General features: G+C 36.3%; 1 protein-coding gene across 4 annotated transcripts in view; it reads right to left on the bottom strand.

The window, feature by feature from the left end:
• MARK1 (microtubule affinity regulating kinase 1) overlaps positions 1–24,925 on the bottom strand; it is a 143,029-nt gene that overhangs the window by 52,475 nt on the left and 65,629 nt on the right. For all 4 annotated transcript variants that reach the window (XM_010368083.2, XM_030937015.1, XM_030937014.1 and 1 more), the window contains exons 4-6: positions 12,691–12,739; positions 11,157–11,222; positions 6,876–6,946 (exon numbers count right to left, since the gene is read on the bottom strand). In XM_010368083.2, the coding sequence (XP_010366385.1) occupies positions 6,876–6,946; positions 11,157–11,222; positions 12,691–12,739 (186 nt within the window). The remainder of the gene's footprint in view (positions 1–6,875; positions 6,947–11,156; positions 11,223–12,690; positions 12,740–24,925) is intronic.

Below are 24,925 nucleotides of genomic sequence, written 5' to 3'. Positions count from 1 at the left end.
TATGTATGTTTACATATCTCTGGTTTCTAAAAATGCGACTTAGTAACTTTTTTAGTTTTGGGAAAACATATATAGATACTAAATTTAAAATTTACAGTAAATAAATAAAATATTTCCCATTGTTTTACAATTTAAATAGCATTCATCGGGCACTCAGTCTCTGCAATGTAAAGAATATGAAGATGATTTCAAAATATTACAGATTTTATTTCAAAAACCATGCCAATTTTAGTAATTATTTGTATCTGTAAAAATATCTATGTCCCAACCTCCTATCCTCCTCTCGCTTACCAGCAAAGATGGAAAGCTCTTTAAAATAGCAGGCATTTCCAACTTCTCTAATTCCATATAGTACCCCATACAATTTTCTACATCTACCAAAAAATAAGTAAAACTAGCTGCCTAAAAAAGTAAGAGTAAATAGCAATAATCTCTAAAATATACATTAGGATTCCAATGGGAATATTTAACACAAATTGGAACTTTTTTGCTGGTCTGCTACTAACAAAAGCTACTGTGACTGATATTAAATGAATAATATATAAAATGATGTGTGTGGCTGTGTGCAGTGACTCACGCCTGTAATCCCAGCACTACGGGAGGCTGAGGTGGACAGATCACCTGAGGTCAGGAGTTCAAGACCAGCCTGGCCAACATGGTGAAATCCCTTCTCTACTAAAAATACAAAAATTAGCTGGGCGTGGTGTTCTGTGCCTATAATCCCAGCTACTTGGGAGGCTGAGGTAGGAGAATCACTTGAACCCAGGAGGCGGAGTTGCAGTGAGACGAGACAGCACCACTGCAATCCAGCCTGGGTGACAGAGCAAGACTCCATCTCAAAAAATAAATAAACAAACAAACAAACAAATAAATAAATAAATAAATACATGTCAAGATGGCTGAATAGGAACAGTTCCGGTCTGCAGCTCCCAGCGTGATCGATGCAGAAGACGGGTGATTTCTGCATTTCCAACGGAGGTACCTGGTTCATCTCATTGGGACTGGTTGGACAGTGGGTACAGCCCACAGAGGGCGAGCTGAAGCAGGGCAGGGCGTCGCCTCACCTGGGAAGCACAAGGGGTTGGAATATTTCCCTTTTCTAACCAAGGGAAACCATGACAGACTACCTGAAAAAACGGGACACTCCCCGCACAAATACTGCGCTTTTCCAAAGTCTTAGCAACCAGCAGACAAGGTGATTCTCTCCCATGCCTGGCATGGCACGTCCTACGCCCATGGAGTCTTGCTCACTGCTAGTGCAGCAGTCTGAGATCGATCTGTGAGGCAGCAGCCTGGCTGAGGGAGGGGCATTCGCCAATGCTGAGGCTTGAGTAGGTAAACCAAGCAGCCAGGAAGCTTGAACTGGGTGGAGCCAACCTCAGCTCAACAAGGCCTAGTGCCTCTAGACTCCACCTCTGTGGGCAGGGCATAGCTGAACAAAAGGCAGCAGGCAACTTCTGCAGACTTAAACGTTCCCGTCTGACAGCTCTGAAGAGAGCAGTGGTTCTCTCAGCACAGCATCTGAGCTCTGAGAAAGGACAGACTGCCTCCTCAAGTGGGTCCCTGACCCCCATGTAGCCTAACTGGGAGACACCTCCCAGTAGGGGCTGACAGACACCTCATATAGGCAGCTGCCCCTCTGGGATGAAGTTTCCAGAAGAAAGATCAGGCAGCAATACTTGCTGTTCTGCAGCCTCCACTGGTGATACCCATGCAAAGAGGGTCTGGAGGAGAACTCCAGCAAACTCCAACAGACCTGCAGCTGAGGGACCTGACTGTTAGAAGGAAAACTGACAAACAGAAAGGAATAGTATCAACATCAACAAAAAGGTAATCTACACCAAAACGCCATCTGTAGGTCACCAACATCAAAGACCAAAGGTAGATAAAACCACAAAGATGGGGAGAAACCAGAGCAGAAAAGCTGAAAACTCTAAATATCAAAACGCCTCTTCTCCTCCAAAGGATGGCAGCTCCTGGCCAACAACGGAACAAAGCTGGATGGAGAATAACTTTGACGAGTTGACAGAAGTAGGTTTCAGACATCTACAGAACTTTCCACCCCAAATCAACAGAATATACATTCTTCTCAGCACCACATCACACTTATTCCAAAATCGTCCACACAGTTGGAAGTAAAGCACTCCTCGACAAATGTAAAAGAACAGAAATCACAACAAACTATCTCTCAGACCACAGTGCAATCAGATTAGAAATCAGGATTAAGAAACTCACTCAAAACTGCTCTACTACCTGGCAACTGAACAACCTGCTCCTGAATGACTACTGGGTAAATAACAAAATGAAGGCAGAAATAAAGATGCTCTTTGAAATCAATGAGAACAAAGACACAATGTACCAGAATCTCTGGGATACATTTAAAGCCATGTATAGATGGAAATTTATAGCACTAAATGCCCACAAGAGAAAGCAGGAAAGCTCTAAAATCGACATCCTAACATCACAATTAAAAGAGCTAGAGAAGCAAGAGCAAACACATTCAAAAGCTAGCAGAAGGCAAGAAATAACTAAGATCAGTGCAGAATTGAAAGAGATAGAGACACAAAAAAACCTTCAAAAAAATCAATGAATATAGGAGCTGGTTTTTTGAAAAGACAGACAAACTTGATTGACTGCTAGCAAGGCTAATAAGGAAGAAAAGAGAGAAGAATCAAATAGATGCAATGAAAAATGATAAAGGGGATATCACCATCAATCCCACAGAAACGCAAACTACCATCAGAGAAAACTATAAACACCTCTATGCAAATGAACTAGAAAATCTAGAAGAAATGGATAAATTCCTGGAAACATACACTCTCCCAAGACTTAACCAGGAAGAAGTTGAATCTCTGAATAGACCAAAAACAGGCTCTGAAATTGAGGCAATAATTAATAGCCTACCAACCAAAGAAAGTCCAGGACCAGAAGGATTCACAGCAGAATTCTACCAGAGGTACAAAGTGGAGCTGGTACCACTCCTTCTGAAACTATTCCAATCAAGAGAAAAAGAGGGAATCCTCCTTAACTCATTTTATGAGGCCAGCATCATCCTGATACCAAAGCCTGGCAAAGACACAACAAAAAAAGAGAATTTTAGACTAATATCCCTGATGAACATCGATGCAAAAATCCTCAACACAATACTGGCAAACCAAATCCAGCAGCACATCAAAAAGCTTATCCACCCCGATCAAGTCGGCTTCATTCCTGGGATGCAAGGCTGGTTCAACATATGCAAACCAATAAATGTAATCCATCACATAAACAACCAACAACAAAAACCACATGACTATCTCAATAGATGCAGAAAAGGCCTTCAACAACATTCAACAGCCCTTCATGCTAAAAACTCTCAATAAACTAGGTATTGATGGAATGTATCTCAAAATAATAAGAGCTATTTATGACAAACCCACAGCCAATATCATACTGAATGGGCAAAAACTGGAAGCATTCCCTTTGAATACCGGCACAACACAAGGATGCCCTCTCTCACCACTCCTATTCAACATAGTGTTGGAAGTTCTGGCCAGGGCAATCTGGCAAGAGAAAGAAATAAAGGTATTCAATTAGGAAAAGAGGAGGTCAAGTTGTCCCTGTTTGCAGATGATATGAATGTACATTTAGAAAACCCCATCGTCTCAGCCCAAAATCTCTTTAAGTTGATAAGCGACTTCAGCAAAGTCTCAGGATACAAAATCAATGTGCAAAAAATCACAAGCATTCGTCTACACCAATAACAGACAAACAGAGAGCCAAATCATAAATGAACTCCCATTCACAATTGCTACAAAGAGAATAAAATACCTAGGAATCCAACTTACAAGGGATGTGAAGGACCTCTTCAAGAACTGTAAACCATTGGTCAATGAAATAAAAGAGTACACAAACAAATGGAAGAATATTCCATGCTCATGGATAGGAAGAATCAATATCGCGAAAATGGCCATACTGTCCAAAGTAATTTATAGATTCAATGCCATCCCCATTAAGCTACCAATGACTTGCTTCACAGAATTGAAAAAAACTACTTTAAAATTCATATGGAACCAAAAAAGAGCCTGCATTGCCAAGATAATCCTAAGCAAAAAGAACAAAGCTGGAGGCATCATGCTACCTGACTTCAGACTATACTACAAGGCTACAGTAACCAAAAGAGCATGGTACTGGTACCAAAACAGAGATATAGACCAATGGAACAGAATAGAGGCCTCAAAAATACCACCACACATCTACAATCATGTGATCTTTGACAAACCTGACAAAAGCAAGAAATGGGGAAAGGATTCCCTATTTAATAAATGGTGCTGGGAAAACTGGCTAGCCATATGTAGAAAGGTGCAACTGGATCCCTTCCTTACACCTTATACGAAAATTAATTGAAGATGGATTAAAGACTTAAATGTTAGACCTAAAACCATAAAAGCCCTAGAAGAAAATCTAGGCAATACCATTCAGGACATAGGCATGGGCAAGGACTTCATGACTAAAACACCAAAAGCAATGGCAACAAAAGTCAAAATAGACAAATGGGATCTAATTAAACTAAAGAGCTTCTGCATGGCAAAAGGAGCTACCATCAGAATGAACAGGCAACCTACAGAATGGAAGAAAATTTTTGCAATCTACCCATCTTACAAAGGGCTAATATCCAGAATCTACAAAGAACTCAAAGAAATTTACAAGAAAAAAACAAACAACTCCATCAAAAAGTAGGCAAAGAACACTTCTCAAAACAATCATCTATGCAGCCAACAGACACATGAAAAAATGCTCATCACTGGCCATCAGAGAAATGCAAATTAAAACCACAAAGAGATACCATCTCACACCAGTTAGAATGGTTAGAATGGCAATCACTAAAAAGGCAGGAAACAACAGATGCTGGAGAGGATGTGGAGAAATAGGAATGCTTTTACACTGTTGGTGGGAGTATAAATTAGTGCAACCATTGTGGAAGACAGTGTGGCGATTCCTCAAGGATCTAGACTAGAACTACCATTTGACCCAGCCATCCCATTACTGGGTATATACCCAAAGGATTATAAATCATGCTGCTATAAAGACACATGCACACCTATGTTTATTGTGGCACTATTCACAACAGCAAAGACTTGGAACCAACCCAAATGTCCATCAATGATAGGACTGGATTAAGAAAATATGGCACATATACACCATGGAATACTACACAGTCATAAAAAAGGATGAGTTCATGTCCTTTGCAGGGACATGGATGAAGCTGGAAACCATCATTCTGAGCAAACTATCACAATGACAGAAAACCAAACACTGCATGTTCTCACTCACAGGTGGGAAATGAACAATGAGAACACTTGGACGGGAACATCACACACCGGGGCCTGTCGTGGGGTGGGGGACTGGGGGAGGGATAGCATTAGGAGAAATACCTAATGTAAATGATGAGTTGATGGGTACAGCACACCAATATGGCACATGTATACCTATGTATCAAACCTGCATGTTGTGCACATGTACCCTGGAACTTAAAGTATAATTTAAAAAGGAAGAAAAATAAAAAAATTTTAAAAAATGATGTGTGTAATACTTTATTTAAGGGTAAGCTTGAACTTCCATCCCAGGAGAGAAAATAAGTTAACAGTACGTGATTGGATGCCATTCAGTTTCTGAATGTTGTTTTCCTTATTACCAGTTGTCTTTACATTCAGCTATTTTAACATGAATATTTCTAGGAATCTATCCCAAATAAAAGGGCTATGCATATCTTTGATATAAAGCATTTCACAAATTGTATTCCAAAAAGCAATAATTCTGTGAGATATTAATAACAGAGGTTTCACAAAACAAACACACTCATTTCATGGTCAATTTGGAGAATGCCATGTTACAACAAGTTAAACAGGCTTTTTCTTCCCCTCCCTTTCAGGACTTCTCTATTTGTTTCACATGTTAACACACATGTATATATCTTAGAGAAAGGACTTATATCAGTATGTGGTCTTTTCCCAACATATTGATTACAGAACCTCTTTAATTGTAAAATTAAAGTGTTCATGCAGGCAGAAGAGGTAGTAGCGAGCCATTTTAAAAATTCTAAATTTAATAAAAGTTTAGGATATAGTAAATTGTCTGCTTAAACTTTAGTAAATTTTATGAACAATTTACAATTCACTAATTTGCTATTTCTATGGTAACTTATATGTATGCTTACAATTTATAATTCATTAATTTGCTATTTCTATGGTAACTTATATGTATGCTTATTTCAATCACTTCAGTTCTAAAAATTAAAAATAAAATTCTAGATAAATTTATTTTTTCTTATTTTATTTCTGTAATAAGTCATATTCAAGTTGAACTGGGAATATGAGTATCTTACCATATTCCTCTGACACATTTTGCAAAGTTTCTTGCCTACTTGGTTAAATAAAATTGACCATATTCTTTAAATCTACAAAAATGAGTTTAAACACCAAAACATCTTTAATTAAAAGAATATAATACAATACTCTTTAAATAGTACACATACATGCTATATATATAAAGCCAGTAATAATTTATAATAATTACTGGATAAAGACTTCAAAGGGTTAACTATTTTTTTCCTATGTCAGTCTAGTCTATGTTTCCAGGACTCTCAGAGAGTTAATAGGGTGAGTCTCATCTATAAATATTTACTCTTCATGACAATCTAAAAATAACCATCTGCAACTATTTAAATTTAAATTCAGAAAGGTTTATTTTTTAGGAGTTTTCCATCCTTAAAAATATAAGAAAGCAGGAATTCTTCTTTTTAAAATACCGTGTGCTGTGAAGTCCAGTTTGTAATAATGTCCATTGTACATCACTACAAATATCAGTAAAACAAAGTTGAAAACTACTTTCCATACCTGCCTAAATTTTGCACGGGCCTCTTTCTCTTTCATTCTTCCATGGGCAACTAAGTAATCAAATACTTCACCTGAATCAGAAAGGTAAAGCAGGTAGTAAAATATACATAGATTTTTGGTTAACAATATATATGCAATGTCAAGTTTTTTCCTTGTTTATAAAGAAACTTTTGGCCCACAATTTTCTGCTAGTTTATGTAAATTACAAACTAACACGTGAATAGAAAAAAGGAAAAAATTACATATAAAATTGAGTATCTGCAGCAGTTTGTGATTTAGCAAAATTCTTTAAAAAATAAGTCATAAAAACACAACCAAGAAAACTTGCTTTCTGCTTTCAAGTATTATGTAAAAATACAGTCAACTCTTTATTATTCATTCTAGTAAAGGGAAGCCACAGCCTGGGAAATCAAAAATTAAATTTGGCTTTGTATTTGGGGCCTACGTTTCAAACAAAATGATGAAGTGTTTTTTGTCGGATTGCTCTTTTAAATTCTCCCTGTCACGTAGCCTGGATAAAATTCCATCTCACTACTTCCATCCACATTGATTTATTTCTTTCTTTTCCTATACTCTGTGTTTATTCTCACTCTACTCATTTCATACATTTCAGTAGTTAGCCACAAATTATAGAGAACTAAATCTTTTGTGTGTGTATCTCTATTACCCCAGATGAACTGTAAATTGCTTGAACATCATCATAATATCTGTACTTAATTTGCATCTTCATCTCCATGGCAGAACACAAAGTAGATAGATAAATGTTTGGTGAAATAATTTAAAAGTAACTAGAAGCTGTAGAAATTTTCTACTGGATCCATTACTTCACATGTCTGTAAGTTTTTCTCCTTTTTCTCTAGTTAGTAATAGCTTAAAACTAAATTAAACTTGAGACACAATTTTAAAAATAAAATATTATCTTAGTATAAGAGTTAAATTTATTTTTGTGTCCTTATAATTTGTACCATATAGATATCCATGTATATTAAAAACTCACAAAATGGCTTAAAGTGTTCTTGTAAAGTATAGCAAAGTGGTAAAAACAAAAACCCAGACTTTAGAATCAGACCAATTTCGGTATGAATTTTGTTTTAGCCCTAAGTACTACTGAAAGACATTATTAGGAAGATTTCTTAACTTCATTAAGACTCAGTTTCTACCTACCGCCTACTCACATGGTTGTTGTAAGTATTAAATGAAATAATGCATGTGCTTAGCACAGCAACTGGCATATAGTAAGCACTCAATAAATGGCATTTTTGTACCTAGGTATACACATGTATTATATATATATGCAATATCAATCCTAGGATATAAATAAAATATTAAAAACCAAATACGTAATGAATGTATGTCACATGAAACTAATATATCTACAATGTTAGATAGCATATTATATAATATTAAGCATATTTAAGTGATTAAATGGGATGATGAGAACAGAGAAATGAATGGATGCTCTAGTTGACTCATCATAGCAGTTAATTCTAGATATGTGGTAATAGTTGTTAATTCTAGTTAACCCATCATAGTAGTTAATTCTAGATATGTGAGTTTAGGTTGGGAAAGATATATACAAGAGTTCGAAAAATTTGGATCTACTCTTAAGTACTGCCTAGAATACACTTACCCCAGGTATTTACATGACATAATCCTGTACTTATCATATATTGTTTGTGTACGATTTACTTCCCCAACTAGAATGTAAGCGTCTTGAGGGCAGGGACTTTGTCTTTGCTCACTCATGTATTCCCAGCACCTAGAACATTACCTGATACATGGTAAGCATTTTATGAATGTTGTTTGAATGAACAAAAGAAAGAATAAACACATCATTCCACAGTAGTCCTGAAACTTACTTTTAATAGGCTCCTTTGGATTAAACATGGTTCAAAATAAAAAAAAAGATTTATTTGATTTTCTAATCACTGAAAATTTTCATTCCATTAGTGAACCAAAATCAACTCTTGGCAAAGAGGCAGTTGTCTGACTTAACTCTTATTCACATTACCTTTCTAGTGTACATGTCAGGTTTGATCCTAAACCAACTAGAAATTTTCAGAGGAAAAATATTCAGTGTTTTATTTTCCAGAGTCACCTTGCCATTTATGGATTAAAAAGGCAAGAAAATGATTCTAGATTTACTGCCACAGAACCATGATGGTTTTTGTCACAGAATCACTAACTTGCAAAACTCAAAGAAAACCTATTGCAGGAATCAGAATTTAATGAGACCAGCTGGTATGGTCTGAATTCCTGTACTTATTTCTCTACACTACTCCCCACTGTGCCTCCCAAATATGCTACTGAAGGAGAGTGGTGAAGGCCTTACATACTCTTACTCTAGCCATTACTCCCCTTCATTAGCACCAATAGAGAGTTGACTGTACTTACCATTAACCGTTAAGTCAGTACACATATTAATATTAATACAGCCTTGCAGTGGGCCTTTATAAAAACATAAGGGTGTCTACAGAATTTTAGCAGTCTATAATAATTTCCCAAATCAAAGTGGATCTAGCCCCTTTCTCTAAACTTTACATCACTAAAAGGAAGAAAAGAGTCTAACTAAACTAAAAATAATATTCGGGGTTCCTATGCGACAGATTATTACAGCAACCTAACTGAAGGACATAAAAATAGAGAAACAGTTCATTATGTGGTATTTGTAGATTCATTACTTTTATTATAGATACCCATTTTATGCAAATTTACATGGTTGTTTTAATGTAATTTTTAAAATCCTATCATAATAAACATTAATGATAGATTTTCAAGTTAAGTAAAAGAACCTACACTGAAATATTTTTTCGGGTTACAAAAGCTTTGCAAAAAAAAAAAAAAAAGGACTAAAATATTCAATCTGTAAAAACAACTGCAAACGCAATTAAATATATTAATATCTATAGGAAAGCTTTTTAGAAATACCAGGCCGGGTGCAGGGGCTCACGCCTGTAACCCCAGCACTTCGGGAGGCTGAGGCGGGTAGATCACAAGGTCAGGAGATACAGACCATCCTGGCGAACACGGTGAAAACCCATCTCTACTAAAAATACAAAAAAATTAGCCAGGCATGGTGGCAGGCACCTGCAGCTCCAGCTAGTTGGGAGGCTGAGGCAGCAGAACGTAGTGAACCCGGGAAGCGGAGCTTACAGTGGACCGAGATCGCGCCACTGCACTCCAGCCTGGGCAACAGAGCAAGACTCTGTCTCAAAAAAAAAAAAAAAAAAGAAAGAAAGAAAGAAAGAAATTAAAAAAAGAAATACGAGACAATATAAATATAGTTTAGTTGCTATAGACTAGATAAATCCTTTTTATTCTAGTTCACACAAAATCTGAATCGCCATAAAAATTACAAATTTCATTAGCTAAGAGCTCAATATAAGTTCAACACTAAGTTTTTCTATCGATTAGCAAAAAATCAATCAGTCAAATAATTTCAGATGCCTTCTTTCTTCTTCAGTTGCTTAAATCCTGAGCCCTTAAAACCTCCCTTTAAGTATTCTTTATTTTTACTTATTAAATGATTAATTCCATAAATTTTCAACTCATTTCTGAGAAAGTGAAGTCCTAAGTCTAAGAGAAAAGTGATTCTGAGCTGACGCATTTCTTGTTTAAGGGAAAGTGCAGGAGATGAAGGTGATTTTCTATTACATATCAGTGTTTAAAAATCATTCCTATTTTTGACATCATGATCGTCAAAACATATGTGATATTCTACTACAAATGCATCTTGCTATCTCCCTGTCAACTCAGTCCTCTAACATGTAAACTGTATAGATCAATACTTGTTTAAATGGAAACATTTAATTCATTTTATGAATTATCTTGGAAAGGCATATATATTGAGAATCTGTCATATGTGAACAATCAGTGAAATAAACACCTGACCTAGAACAAGCTTTTATTATAGATTTTATTAAATACATTCTGTACTTGAGATTCCCTGCTGATAGCCAAGAGTTTCTAATCATGATATGATATAATAAAATTTAGATAAGAGAATCAACACATTTATAAGATGACAATACAAATTTAACGTTTCAAAAAATGTCCCTAAGTAAATTGTAAATAAGCCAAAAATTCCATTTATAATTATGTAGGATCAAAAGGTCTTAAAAGTAAACACTGAATTTTTCTTAAGATGTAATTTGAAAGCATTTAAATAAAACAATAGATTCATTAACAACACTGAAGACATAAATGTCATAATGAACCCTTAGGTGTTAATATTTCTGTATGTCTCAGCAAAGAGAACTTTTCAATCACCCTCATTCTTACCCCCACTCGCGTATTCCATGACTAAATAGAGAGTCTTCTCTGTTTCAATAACTTCAAACAATTTTACTGAAAAAAAAATTAGAGATACAACTCTATAACTCTTAGCACAGATTGAATATGCTTTAAGAAAATCTAAGGTAATACTAAACTAGTAGAAAACTTGACTATTTACTAAACATTATTAATCACAATTTTAAGTTCAAAAAGTCTCTCAAAGATTATTACTCCTATGACAGAAAACTACTTACCACAAAGTGATTTAGAACCAACTTCTTGAGTTGAAAAAGTTAAGTTTCTAGGATTAAAAAGCCATTACTTTTTCAAATTAGAATAAGGTAATAAAAAGAACTCTTAAAATCAGAAAAATAGAATTTAAATTGAAGTTTAAAAAGAGACTATGTTATATTACAGTGAGCCATTATAAAATGTTAAATAATCTTTGGTACAGAAACAAAAGAATTTCTGTATTTCTGTCATATTATAAAAGTTTCTGGTTAGAAAAACTACCGAATTATCAAATTTATGTAGTTGAAATAGTCACCACAAATAAGCACTTTAACAACTATATACAGATAAGATTTTTAAATGTGCAAAAAAAAAAGTGTTCTGAAAAAACAGATTTTAAAAAGAATTTTACTTCTCACAATCAAATGATTTCATATAATAATATATCTAATCAATAAGTTTATTTGTAAAGATGGGGAGAAATCAGAATTTACTGAAAAATTTTACTAAAATTGAAATCAACTTACTTTCTTTAAAATGCAGTTATTTTGCCTGTAAACTATGATCAAACCCAAGTGCATAGCATCAAAATATTTGAAAGTCATTTTTTTTTTTTAATGAATGAATACCTAAATGACCTGCAATCTCACTTAGAGACTTTTTTTTTTTTTTTTTTTTTTTTTTTGAGACAGGGTCTCTGTTGCGTAGGCTGGAGTGCAATGGCGCGATCTTGGCTCGCTGCAACCTTCACCTCCCAGGCTCAAGCAATCCTCCCACCTCAACCTTCTGAGTAGCTGGGCCTACAGGTGTGCACCATCATGCCTGGCTAACTTTTGTTTTTTTGTTTTTTTTTTTTTTTGTAGAGAAAGAGTTTTGCCATGTTGCCCAGGGTGGTCTCAAACTCCTGAACTTGGGGCAATCCACCTGCCTCAGCCTCCCAAAATGCTGGGATTACAGGCATAAGCCACGATGCCCAGCCAAAAAGACATTTTCTTTTTTTAAATTGAGAGACATTTAATCAGGAAATTTTAAAAAAAATTGTATGCATTAATTCCGAATGATATCAATTATTTTAGTGGAGAGCAGAAGATAGCAAGGTAGCAGAAAACAGCAATCTCTAGCCTCCAGTTAGCTTCTTTGTAATCTATTTTTACCCAAAGTATCACTTTCCTGGGTTATCATTCAGGTTATCACTTTTCTTCTGCTTAAATAAACTATCCTTAAACATTGTGTCTTTTCAAATACCCTCAAATTAAGGAAAACACTTCATTGCTGATTTTATATATATATGTATATATAGATTTCATACCTATATTAGGATGATTCAGTATCTTCATTATTCGTACTTCTCGAAATAACTGTTAAAGAAAACAGGTAGACATATTTCTGTTAAAAAAAAAAACAAGCAAGCAGAGAGCCAATTAAAATATTTATTTGAAGAAATTAATCTGCTTATAAAATGCTACAGGATTCTGACAATGAACTGAAACAAGGTATTTTCTCAGTCCCAACTCTGTGCAACAAGCTATGTTAACTTAGACTATGACATTAACTTCGCTGTGACTTGGTTTCTAAAAGAATTTTAAGTAGATGAACTCAAATGGTCTCTGTGTGTGTGTGTGTGTGTGGTGTGTGAATACACTATATGCAAAAAACTTACAATTATTTACCCACTCCTTATGAAAAGGTACAAAAGAAAAACACTGTGAAAATGAAACTAAATGCTCTTTCATATGATTTTTACCCAGAAACCACCTTCCTTAGGGGTTTGACTCTTGAAAGTCCTCTCTACTGACTGATCAGACATTTAAATGAAAGATCAGTAAGGTTTTTAGGTAGATTTGTAGAATAACATTAAAGAACAATAAAAATGCATTTACTAATTTATATAAAAACAAAATGACAAGAAGTGACTTGAAACACAAATGTTAAAATTTCCCTGCTTTTCATTTTACTTTTTAAACAATATAGGGCACGTTTTTCAAAAGCATAATTTGGTATTATTTTCTCCATGTCTTTGAGTATGTGTTAGATTCCAAATAAAGCAATTTGTTCAAGAAAATAGGAGAACCAAAAATTGGTGATATTCTGAAAGTATATTAAGACATATGCATTTTATCAGAATAAAATCTAAAGTTACTGCTTTCAGAGGTGACATTTCTCCAGCAAAGATACGCAATAGCCAAAAGAACACAAAAAGATGTTGAACATTATTAATCATTATGGAAATATAGATCAAAGCCACAAAGAGGTACCACCTTACATCTATTAGGATGACTGCTATCAAAAACCAACCCCAAACTCCACCCAGAAAATAGCAACTGTTGGTGGGGATGTGGAGAAACTGGAACAGTTCTGCAGTGTTGATGGGAATGACAAACGATAAAGCCTCCATGAAAAAAATATATAGCAGTTCCTAAAGAAATTAAAAATAGAATTACCATGTGATTTAGCAATTCCACTTCTGGATATATGTCATATACCCAAAGAATTGAAAGCAGAGACTCAAGCAGATACTAGTACACCCATGTTCATAGTAGCATTATTCACAATAGCCCCGCAACCAGAGTCTATCAACAGATGAAGAGATAAACAAAATGTGGTCTATACAAACAATGGAATATTATTCAGCCTTAAAAAGGAAGGAGATTCTGAGACATGATAGATACAACATGGATAAACCTTAAGGATATTATGCTAAGTGAAATAAGCCAGTCACAAAAGGGCAAACACTGTATGATTATGCTTATATAAGGTACCTAGAGTGGAGTTGTCAAATTTATAGAGATGTAAAGTAGAATGATGGTTGCCAGGGGCTGGAAGGATGGGGCACTGGGCGGGTTACTGTTTAATGAGTACAGAGTTTCTGCTTTGGAAGATGAAAAACATTCTGGAGATTGATGGTGATGTCTGAACAACAATGTAAATGCACCTTAATGCCACTGAATTGTATACTTAAAATGGTTAAAACAGTAAATTTTGTTAGGTATATTTTACCACAATTTAAGGAAAGAAATAAAATGTGCAAAAATGCATCAATACATGTTCACCCCAATTAAAACAAAGTAACTTAAGGCTTACCTGCAACGAAAAAGCTTGCTTTCACTAGCTATTCTCAATAATTCCTACACAAACCCAGGGAGTCTGTATGTGTGCATATGTATATTCATACAAATAATTTTTTATAAAGTCCATGATACTTACAACTTTAATAATTAAAAATTACCTACCAGTAAATAAAATATAAAGGTGGATTCATTCATGTTCAAGACAAGTACTTTCTGTAACTGTGAAACACATTTTCATTTCAAATTTGGGACAAAGAGCATGCGGGTTAACCTCTCAGTACTCATGGTCTTCAGTACACTTGAGATCATCTCTTGTTCTGGCTCTGACAGCACATCTTCCTGACCATCCTCCTGCCTAAGTGGCCCCTCTCAGTCTTCCACTAAACCTCTCCCACTCTACTCAACCTTTAAACATGGAGCTCATCAGGGTTCAGCCCTTAGTCCCCTTTATCTTCTCAAATACATGTTTCTCCTAATGATTTATCATGGCTTCAAATATCATCGATTTGTTGTTGACTCCTAAATTTAACTTTCTCATCCCAACATTTATATCCAATCCATATATACCTACTCAGTGTTGTCACTTGGCTGTCTCACAGAAATTCAAACCCAATACTTGAGTTCTCACACCAAATTTGATACCTCCACAATTTATTTCAAATCCACCAATGTCTACCCATCCATACTGACACCATTGTCACACTGAATCCCACTGGTCTTGGTACAAACATTCTGACTCTCTTTTCTACCCTCCCATCCTCCAATCTGTTATCCACACATCTTTTCTATCCTCCCATCCTCCAATATGTTATCCACTAGTTAACATCCACTGGTGGTTTCTCAATGCCATTAGAATAAAACCCCTAACCTTGAACACTGGCTACCAGACTCTGGAAAATATCAAGATCCTATTTACCTCTCTCTAGCCTTATCTCATGACTCTCAAAGTGGCTACTCTGAGCCTCGTCTGCTCTACCTTTGTGCTCCACAGTCCTAATGGCCCCTTTGAGCTCCAAGTCACTGTAACTGATGATTTTGCTATTTGTAGCCTTGGACAACAGGAGTCAGCCTTCACCCAGAAGCATTCCTCAGAGTTTTGAACTCTTCACCTCCCAAACAAGGCTAACAGGTTTTAAAAAGCAGTTAGCTATTAGCATGCTACTGACTGCTTGTCAGAACTGAGCATCTGACCCACAGAGAGACAGCTGCATTCACTGACCAAATTCAGTATGTGAACCAGGAAAAGTCAAAGAAAGTAGCATCGGATGTCATTTTATATACATATACATACATACATATACATATCTACGATACACACACACATAATAGACTTTATTTTTATAGCAGTTTTAGGTTCACAGCAAAATTGAGCAGGAAGTACAAAGAGTTTTCATATACTCCCTGTCCCCAAACATGCAGAGCCTCCCCCACCATCAACATCCCAAACCAGAGAGGTACATTTGTTATAATCAATGGACCTACACATCATTATCACTGGAAGTTCACATTTACATTACAGCTCACTCTTGCTACTACTATACATTCTATGGGTTTAGACATGTACCCATCATTTTAGTATTACATCGACTAATACTAACACCGCTCTGAAAATCATGTGTTCCACCTATTCATCCCTCCCTTTTCCCTAACCTCTGGCAACCATTGATCTTTTTATTGTCACCAGTTTTGCCTTTTCCAGAATGTCATATACTTGAAATCATACAGCATGTAGCCTTTTCAGATTGGCTTTTACTTAGTAATACACATTTAAGGTTCCTCCAATTTTTTTCATAGCTTGATAGCTTATTTCCCTTTAGTGCTAAATTATATTCTGCTGTCTAGATGTACCACTGGTTACTCATCCATTCACTTACTGAGGGACATCTTGGTTGCTTTAAGTTATGACCATTATGACTAAAGCTGCTATAAACATCCATGTGCAAGTTTCTGTGTGGATGTAAGTTTTCAGCTTCCTTGGGTAAATACCAAGGAGTACAACTGCTGGATCATATGGAAAGGTATGTGTAGTTTTGTAAGAAACTGCCAAACTCTCTTCTAAAGTGGCTGTACCATTTGCATTTCCACCAGCAACAGATGAGAGTTCCTGTTGCTCCACAACCTTGCCAGCATTTGGTGCTGTGTTTTGGCCTTCCGCTATTCTAATAGGTATGTAGCAGTATCTCATTATTGTTTTAATTATCATTTCTCTGATGACATATGATATGGAGTATCTTTGCACATGCTTATTTGCCATCTGTATAACTTCTTTGATGAGGTGTCTGTTCAGATCCTTCACCTATGTGTTAATCGAGTTGTTCATTTTCAAGCCTTTTCAAGCCAATTTTTAGAAGCCTGTTCGAATCCTCAATAATACCAGATGCCTGTGGACAGTAGGAAACGTAGAATGTTCATTAAATATCTTGTTGATTCTAATTTGTCACATCAGAGAAAGGGTCCTTACCGTGGGCAGTCCTGGAGGTCCTGGGCAGAGGGAGCCAGAAGTCATATTCCCTCAATTCCTCCTCAGGGGTCTCAGGGAGGTGTGGGCCTTGGTCTGAGTGGCGGCCCTCAGGTCAGCAGAGGAGAATGTGCCTGGAATCTGGGTGATTATCCAGAGTGAGGGCTGAGGGGGCCTCTCGTTCTGACACAGAAAGGATGCCACCCCTGCCTGGGCCTACCCAGGACTGACAACAGAAATGGAGCTCCATGGGGTCCCTTGGTCTGAGCAGGTAGTCCCCTCAGAACACTTTCAGGGATTTTACCTTGGCTTCTGACTCCACCTGAGCCTCCTCTCTGCCTACCTAACCCGCCCCAGACTCACCTCCCTGAGAACCCCAAAGAGAAACAAGGGGGCACCTCATCAGGTGACCACTGCCCAGAGACTCCCAGGCTGATAGTAGGGGTGGGGCTCTACGGGTTAGATTTGCAGAAGATCTAGACTTCTTATTTCAATCTATTTTTTTCTTACTGTGGCACGAGCAGATAAAATTCACATGTAATATGAGCAGACAAGATTCACATATAGCTATAAAACCAAAATTCCCAAATCTGTTGATTCTAGGTTTTAATGTAACCAAGTAATTTTTTCCAGAAAGTCAAATATGGTAGCTTATTATTTGATGACTTTCATAAAATCATTTTATAAGCACTGAGTAGTCAGCCATTTAAACATTTAAAAGTCATTTTATAAGAAAAAATGCTTAAGTGTAACTAAGGTAATTTAAAAAATTGAACATTATTTTTAAAAAATAATGTTTTCCCCAAGCCTCCAAGGACATATTATAAAGAATAAACACAAACAGTACTTATTTTGGTTTTGCTATAAGATATAGATTTTAAAGTTTATGAACTTGCTATTAATATAAGCAGCACTATTATGTTTCATTTGTAATTTATTTGTATTATCGCTATTACATATCTCTAACAGAAAAGTCCCTGGCATCAGTCTTGCTCTCCGATACTCATATACAATATCTAAATGAATTACCACTTCTACTTTCCTCATCTATTCTTGTTTTCTTGTTAAAATTTTATTTATTTGTTAAGCTGTAGGAAATGACTTAAAAATTCACAACTCAGCACTTCAGTGTATCAGACATCTTTGTAACTGGCCTCTACTGAACTAACCTGCCAATCTTTTCTCTACATTTCCTCTGCAACACACAGTGACATCTGTGCACCCATAATGCTCTTGGCTAGTGGTGTTCCCTGCAGCCTTACACTGCAAGCAGCTGAGTACCATGCTTACCAGAGGTTATCTAGGTCCCAAACATGTTTGCCAGTTGCAGTTACTACTGGAAATAGATACTTTAATATATTAGTTTCCTATTGATGAGTAACAAAGTACCATACCCTAGCAATTTACAACACACATTTGTTGCCTTGCAGTTTCTGTGGCTCCGTAATCCAAGCAAGACTTAACTGGGTCCTCTGCTCAGGTCTCATAAGGCTGCAATCAAGGTGTTGTCCAGGATGGTTCTCATCTGGATATTTGACTAGGGAAAAATCTACTTCTGAGCTAACCCAGGTTACTGGCAGAATTCATTTCTTTTTAGCTATTAGTACTGAGGACCCTGGCTTCTTGGTGGCTGTTAGCTAGGGGTCATCCTTACCTATTAAGAGACTGTCCATAGGTCCTTGCCAAGTGGACTTCTCCAACATGGCTATTTACTGTCTTAAGCCAGCAAGTATAGTCTCTAGAGCAAGTCTGCTAGCAAGACAGTCTTACATAATATAATATAATCATGAGAGTGAAATTCCATCACCTTTTCCCTATCACACTGGTTAGACGCAAGTCAGTCATAGGTCCTGTTCACAATCAAGGGGAAGGGATAATGCAAAAGTGTGAACATCAGAAGGCAGGTATCATGAGGGCTGCCTCAAAGTCTGTCCAATACAAATTTTACATGAACCAATGAAGTACACGTTTGTTGTTTGACAAAACAAACCAAACTGAATACTTTGGAAATACTAGACAAAAGTTGCTAGACTGCTGTCCAACTAGGTGTGGGCAACATAAATGTAAAAGATTGGAAAAAAATCTAGGCTTCTACTCTAATTGCTGCCTGAGTGTCATTCAATTCTCTCATTAATTAAAACAAAACAAAACTGGAAACAGTAGGAAGTGTATTATGAACTTATGAGTGTGATCTGTACAAGGTAATAAAGCAGAATGACAGCTGGCAGACCCAAACTAAAAAAAAAAAAAAAAAAAAAAAAAAGAAAAGAAAAAAGAAAAAAGCTTTGGCCCTACATGAAAAGATTAATCAATGCATATACATTTGATATACATTTGTATGTACAATTGAAGTATTAAATGTTTATATAACTTTTAATAACTCCTTACTTTAACCTGCTTTTTTCAATTAACAGTTCCTTACTACACTATGAAAGAGGTAGTTTCTTACTCTGATTGGCACAGGCATTTCCTGTGTACTAGGAAGTGTGGCCCATTAAGCCACATGAATAAGCCATGTTGGTTTCTGGATTCTAACTCCTCTTCTTTATCTTGTCTTGACAAAGCACATCAAATTACAGAATATCGAAGACAACACTGTCATATGAATAATCTTGAATTGACTCTAGTTACTTTTTATGAAATTACTGGCAAATTTGGTAGTTTTCTCTTAGAATTGGCTGGGACATATCTCAAAACTAACAGAAACATACTGATGTTTCCTGGCAGCTCCATGTTTCAGAACTACTAATCTAAAGAAACAGACTGGCAGCATATTCTTCAGGTATTCCTCCAAAAGTATTGGGGTGTTTTTTTGTTTATTTAATTATTTCATAAGTTGGGCTTTTGACTGCAATGAGTTAGTAAATTTAATCCCTGACTGGTACCTGGAATGTAGTTATTCCGTTCTACAAAGAATAGACATGAGCTGAGGGATAGGATTAAAATCATTTTGTGAAAACTGGGGCATCCATAACAAAAACAGCACCTAAACAGAAGGCCACTCCACTTTCATCCGGAGAAGAAGCAAGAAAAAGAGTTGTAGGTAGGGCCAAAGTTCTAATCATAACTTTAACCGGAATTTTTAATTCCAATTAAAACAGCAATACACAGCCATTGGGTTCCTATATCTCAAAGACGTCTTGAGCATATTGTTCAATCCTTAGTTTCCTCTCCTTCAGCAGTTTTGGACAAAGAGAAAGAAAAAAACATAAGCGATAACAATAAGATGTGTGTGGGTTTGGGTGTGTGTTGACTAAAAATGATAGGCAGTTGTCGAAGAATGGTTGCTGTTAGAAGGAGCATCAGGATGTTTTACATGGTATATTGAGTAAGGATAATGGAATACCAGATTCCTATCCCATCAATCATCTCTCCTCCCAAAGAAACACTTGAATTGTCAGCTGGATTTGGATCTCTGTTATGAAATGAACTGTGTTCCCCGCAAAGTCATATGTGGAATCCCTAATGCCCAGTGTGACTATACTTGGAGACAGGGACTTCAAGGAGCTAATTAAGGTTAAGTAAGGTCAGAAGAGTGGGGTTCCAATCCAATATGACTGGTGTCCTAAAAAGAGGAAGAAATGTCAGGGATGAACTGGTCATGTGCAGGCCAAGGAGAAAGACCTCAGGAGAAACCAAACCTGCCTACACCTTCATCTTGAATTTCCAGACTCTAGAAAGGTGAGAAAATTTCTGTTAAGTCACCCAGTCTGTGGTATTTTGTGATGGTCCTACTAGCAGACTAATATGATAACCCTCCAAATCTAGAGAATTTTGGCCAACTGAAAAGTACCACATGGCTTCAGCAAATGTCTAAGATATCTCTTCCTCTCCAGGACTCCCCTTAACCCCTGCCTAACTCTTTATTTTCCAGTTGGCTGCATGAAAGAAAGAGACTGAAGCTAATGGCAGAGTTTTCTGCATGAGCTGCACGAGGCAAAAGGAAGCAGGGAGAGGGAGAGGAAGAGCCACATATACATATGTGATCTTTTAACCCAGAGCAGATCCTCATCAGCAAGGTGCCAATCTTCACACTTCTTTGGGTCAGTGGAGAGAGTTAAAATGGGCATTTAGACTATGAAAAGAGGTTTGAAACAGAGAGTTATTCTTTACAAAGTTAATTACTCTATGTGTCATATCCTCCAGGTACAAGTACAAAAAATAGAGGTATTTTTAAGAATAGTAGTGCCATTTGAGTTTCTGATGTTAATTTTCAGTTCTTTTTCTTTCTCATTTTCAAACTGTGATGTCACACAATGCTGCTAGCAAATGTAAATTTAGTAAGAGAGCTCTGAATTTACTATTCCCCTCCGAATTTACTGTTTCAGGTTTGCTGTAGGCTGGAAATTAAGGCCAGAGTTTGCTAGAATTGTGTGTTAAATTAGGAAAATAAGTCAGGAGTGAAGGCCCGTGATACGTCTTCTATATATATCACAGCTATTCTAGTTGTTCAGAGGCCTTTATTGTTTCCTTCTTGGTTCTTGGCTTTGTTCCAGATAACTAAAGTTAGTAAACAATCTTCAGTTCTTTGGAGATATTGACTTTTCAATTGGGTCTTTCCTGGCTAGAGCTTAGGTCAGGATTAGCCAAACCCCATTAGTGTCAGTCAACATTTGCCTCGATTATGTGCATTTTCCTTGTCTCTTCTCAACTGCTCTTTGTTCCTTCCTATCTCTTCCATTCTTCTACTAGTACTCTTTTTGTGATGAGAAAAATTCTGCCATTTTTAGAACTAGCCAACTGGACATGGCTTAAACAATCATCATTCTAGTTACACCCAAAGTGTCATAGTCAGGGGCCAGTCAAATGCACATAGTCTTCTCTCCATCAGACCTGCTCACCAGTCTGATGAAATTGCCCTTGATCTCCTCAATGTCACAGGACTTCTGCATCGCTTGCTTGATCTTGAGGCAGAAGGAGCACACTGTGGTCACTGGGAACTTGACAAAGGCAATGGCTGACCTCGTTCCTCCTGAGAGAGCTATTCCAGGCTGTCTTCAGAGTCACAGTAAACTGGGCTAGGAGAAGGCTGGCATATAGTTCTTGTGCCTTACAACACAGCCTTCTTCACCTTTCAAGGATTTTGCTCTGATATGGGTTTTAGGAGGGTTAGGAACCCTTCTTTGTCTACACTGCAATCTTTGTAAAACTTCTATCTGTATCTTTGACAGTTTACTGGCCTATTAATATGAAGTGTGGGTGCAGCTTTACCCTGAAGGTGACATGCAGTTCCAAGAGACTGCTAGGTCCTTGTCTAGACTATCTCAGAAGTGCCATTTATTGAGGGATTATGTGTATATGTATATATTTTATCTATGTTAACGGAATCCTACAGATTAAACTTTCAGCTTTTTAAATTCTAGGATCATCATGTCATTTCTTTTTTAGCTCTTAGACATCTCATTGGGATGTCAAGTATTTTGTAAAATTATTGCTAGCAGCACTATAACAATTTAAGCTAACTTCTTAAGGTCTTCCTATGAAATCGCAGCACAGAAAGACATCTGAATATAATTAAATGAATACATATTAGGTGATTTATAACTACAACAGTAAAATAATTATTCAGTATTTCTTTATAAAGTTGATAACTTGCAGCCAATTATTCATTGCAAAGTAATAGAAGGAAATATCCTATAAATGATAGCCTGTGTCAGTTTCCCGAAGTTTTGTCTTCACATAGATAATTATAAGATTCTTATAAGAAGATTATAAATCTTATAATTTCTTATAAACCAGTACCAATTTCATATTACTAGAATCTCTCCTAAGATCCTGCACAGCTTTGGGTATAAATCAGTGCTCAGTAAAAGTAATTGTTAGAGATATAAAGTTAAATAATTTCAGAAAGAAGATATAAAACTTAAAAGTAGCCTAAATTTGAAAAGATGGCCAATTTCATTAGAAATCATGGAAATTAAAATTAAAACTAGATAAAACTTCACACCCATAAGGTTGGCAAAAGTTTTAAAACATGGTAATATAAAGTGTTGACAAGAATGTGGAGCAACAGTAAATCTCATACAGTGCTGGCTTAAGTAAAAATTGGTACAACTACATTGGAGAGCAATTTGACATTATCTAGTAAAGTTGAGGTTATGCATGCCCTTCAACCCAGCAACGCTACTTGGAGAGAGACATCCCTCTATGTATCTTCTCAAAAAGATATACACAATAATGGTCATTCATTATCTGTATAGTAAAAACAAATAGTTAACTACCTAGAAAAACAAAATAAAATACAAACATAGAACAATAAAATCCACTAACAGGAAAATAAATAGATGTAGTATATTAAGGAGAAAATGGATAAACCACGGCATATTCATACAATGGGATCCAACAATAGCAATAAAAAATAAATGAACAAGGCCAAGCATGGTGGCTCACGCCTCTAATCCCAGCACTTTGGGAGGCCGAGGCAGGTGGATCACCTGAGGTCAGGAGTTCAAGACCAGCCTGGCCAACATAGTGAAACCCTGTCTCTACTAAAAATACAAAAAATTAGCTGGGCTTGGTGGCGGGTGCCTGTAATCCCAGCTACTTGAGAGGCTGAGACAGAAGAATCACCTGAACCCAGGAGGTGGAAGCTGCAGTAAGCCAAGATCACGCCATTGCACTCCCAGCTGTGCAACAAGAGTGAAACTCTGTTTCAAAAAAAAAAGGGGGGGGGGGGAGAAAGAAAGAGTAAGACTATATAACTAGCCTGAATAAACTATAAGACAATGTTAAATGAAAAAATCCGGTTACAGAAAGATAGGACATTTTAAAATAACAAATATACTGTATTTTAAGTACAACCATATGTAAAAAAAAGTTTTTAAAAATTTGAATGGGAATAAGAAAGACCAAATTCAGAATAGTAGTTATTTTTAGGTAGGAAAAGACAAGACTGGAAGCAAGAAATGACACATGGGGCTTCAACTGTAGCTGTGATGTTTTATTTCTTTAAAAACAAGATTAGAATAAAACATTTTAGTGTAATAAATAAACATCATGAGAAAGCAACTTTTTTAAAATGGGAAAGACATTTTGAAGTCCCCATCCAAAAATTAAAAATAGACTAGTTTATTATATCAACAAACAGCCAAGCTTAGAAAAACATGAAAATATGACTCTTAAAATAACTAAATAAGAAAAAAGACTGTGATTTTTAAAACAGCCAGATGGTTAGTCTAAACTTCATAGGTGACTTAAATACTCTAAGCCTCCTTCATTTCCCTCAACAGAAAATTCTTCCACACTGATTTCAGTATATCTTAAGCAGCTTCTTGAGAACACAGAAATGGATGCTTTGCAGCTATTAAAAACCAAGCAATTAGGATAGAGATTTTCGGAGTTAGACGCAGAATACAGGCATTAAACCCAAAACATCAGAAACAAAAAGCATCAACAAACAAATCAACAAAATGACTACCAAAACCAAAACAAATAAAAACGGAAGTGATTATTTATAAATAACTTGGTTATGAGTGCTTGATTTTATGGAGGTTAAGTGGATTTAACACTGTCAGGGGAATAGGAAAGTTTTCCCTGAAGAAGTGACTCTAGGCTGAAATGGGAGGAATGAGTAAGGACTAATTAAGGGAAGAGGGGAGATAAGCCTTACCCAGGTGGGAGAAAGTTGCAAAGGCCTGGTAACTGGAATAGAGTATGAATAGGAGCAGATGAAAATCACTAAAGCTGCAGGAGTTGGGGAAGAGGAGAGTGAAGAGAAGCTATGGGGAGTTCATGATCCATGAGGTAGAAAAGGAAGGTAGGACCTTTATACCATGTTAATGAATTTGATTTTTGGACTACAAACAATAAAATGCCATGTGAAAGTTTAAACAAAGGGATAGGATATTCACAGACGTATTTTGCATTCTTGACGACTTTTAAACTCTATGTATTACATTTTAAACTCTGTGTGTGTGTGTGCGTGTGTGTGTGTGTGTGTGTGTACGTACATACATACATAAAATGGATGCAGTTAGAAGGCTACAAGAAGATAACAGTGACTTTGTCTAAACTGGTCA

Source organism: Rhinopithecus roxellana, chromosome 8 (genome assembly GCF_007565055.1).
Source record: "Rhinopithecus roxellana isolate Shanxi Qingling chromosome 8, ASM756505v1, whole genome shotgun sequence".
NCBI lineage: Eukaryota > Metazoa > Chordata > Mammalia > Primates > Cercopithecidae > Rhinopithecus > Rhinopithecus roxellana.
This window is presented reverse-complemented; position numbering and strand designations above follow the sequence as displayed.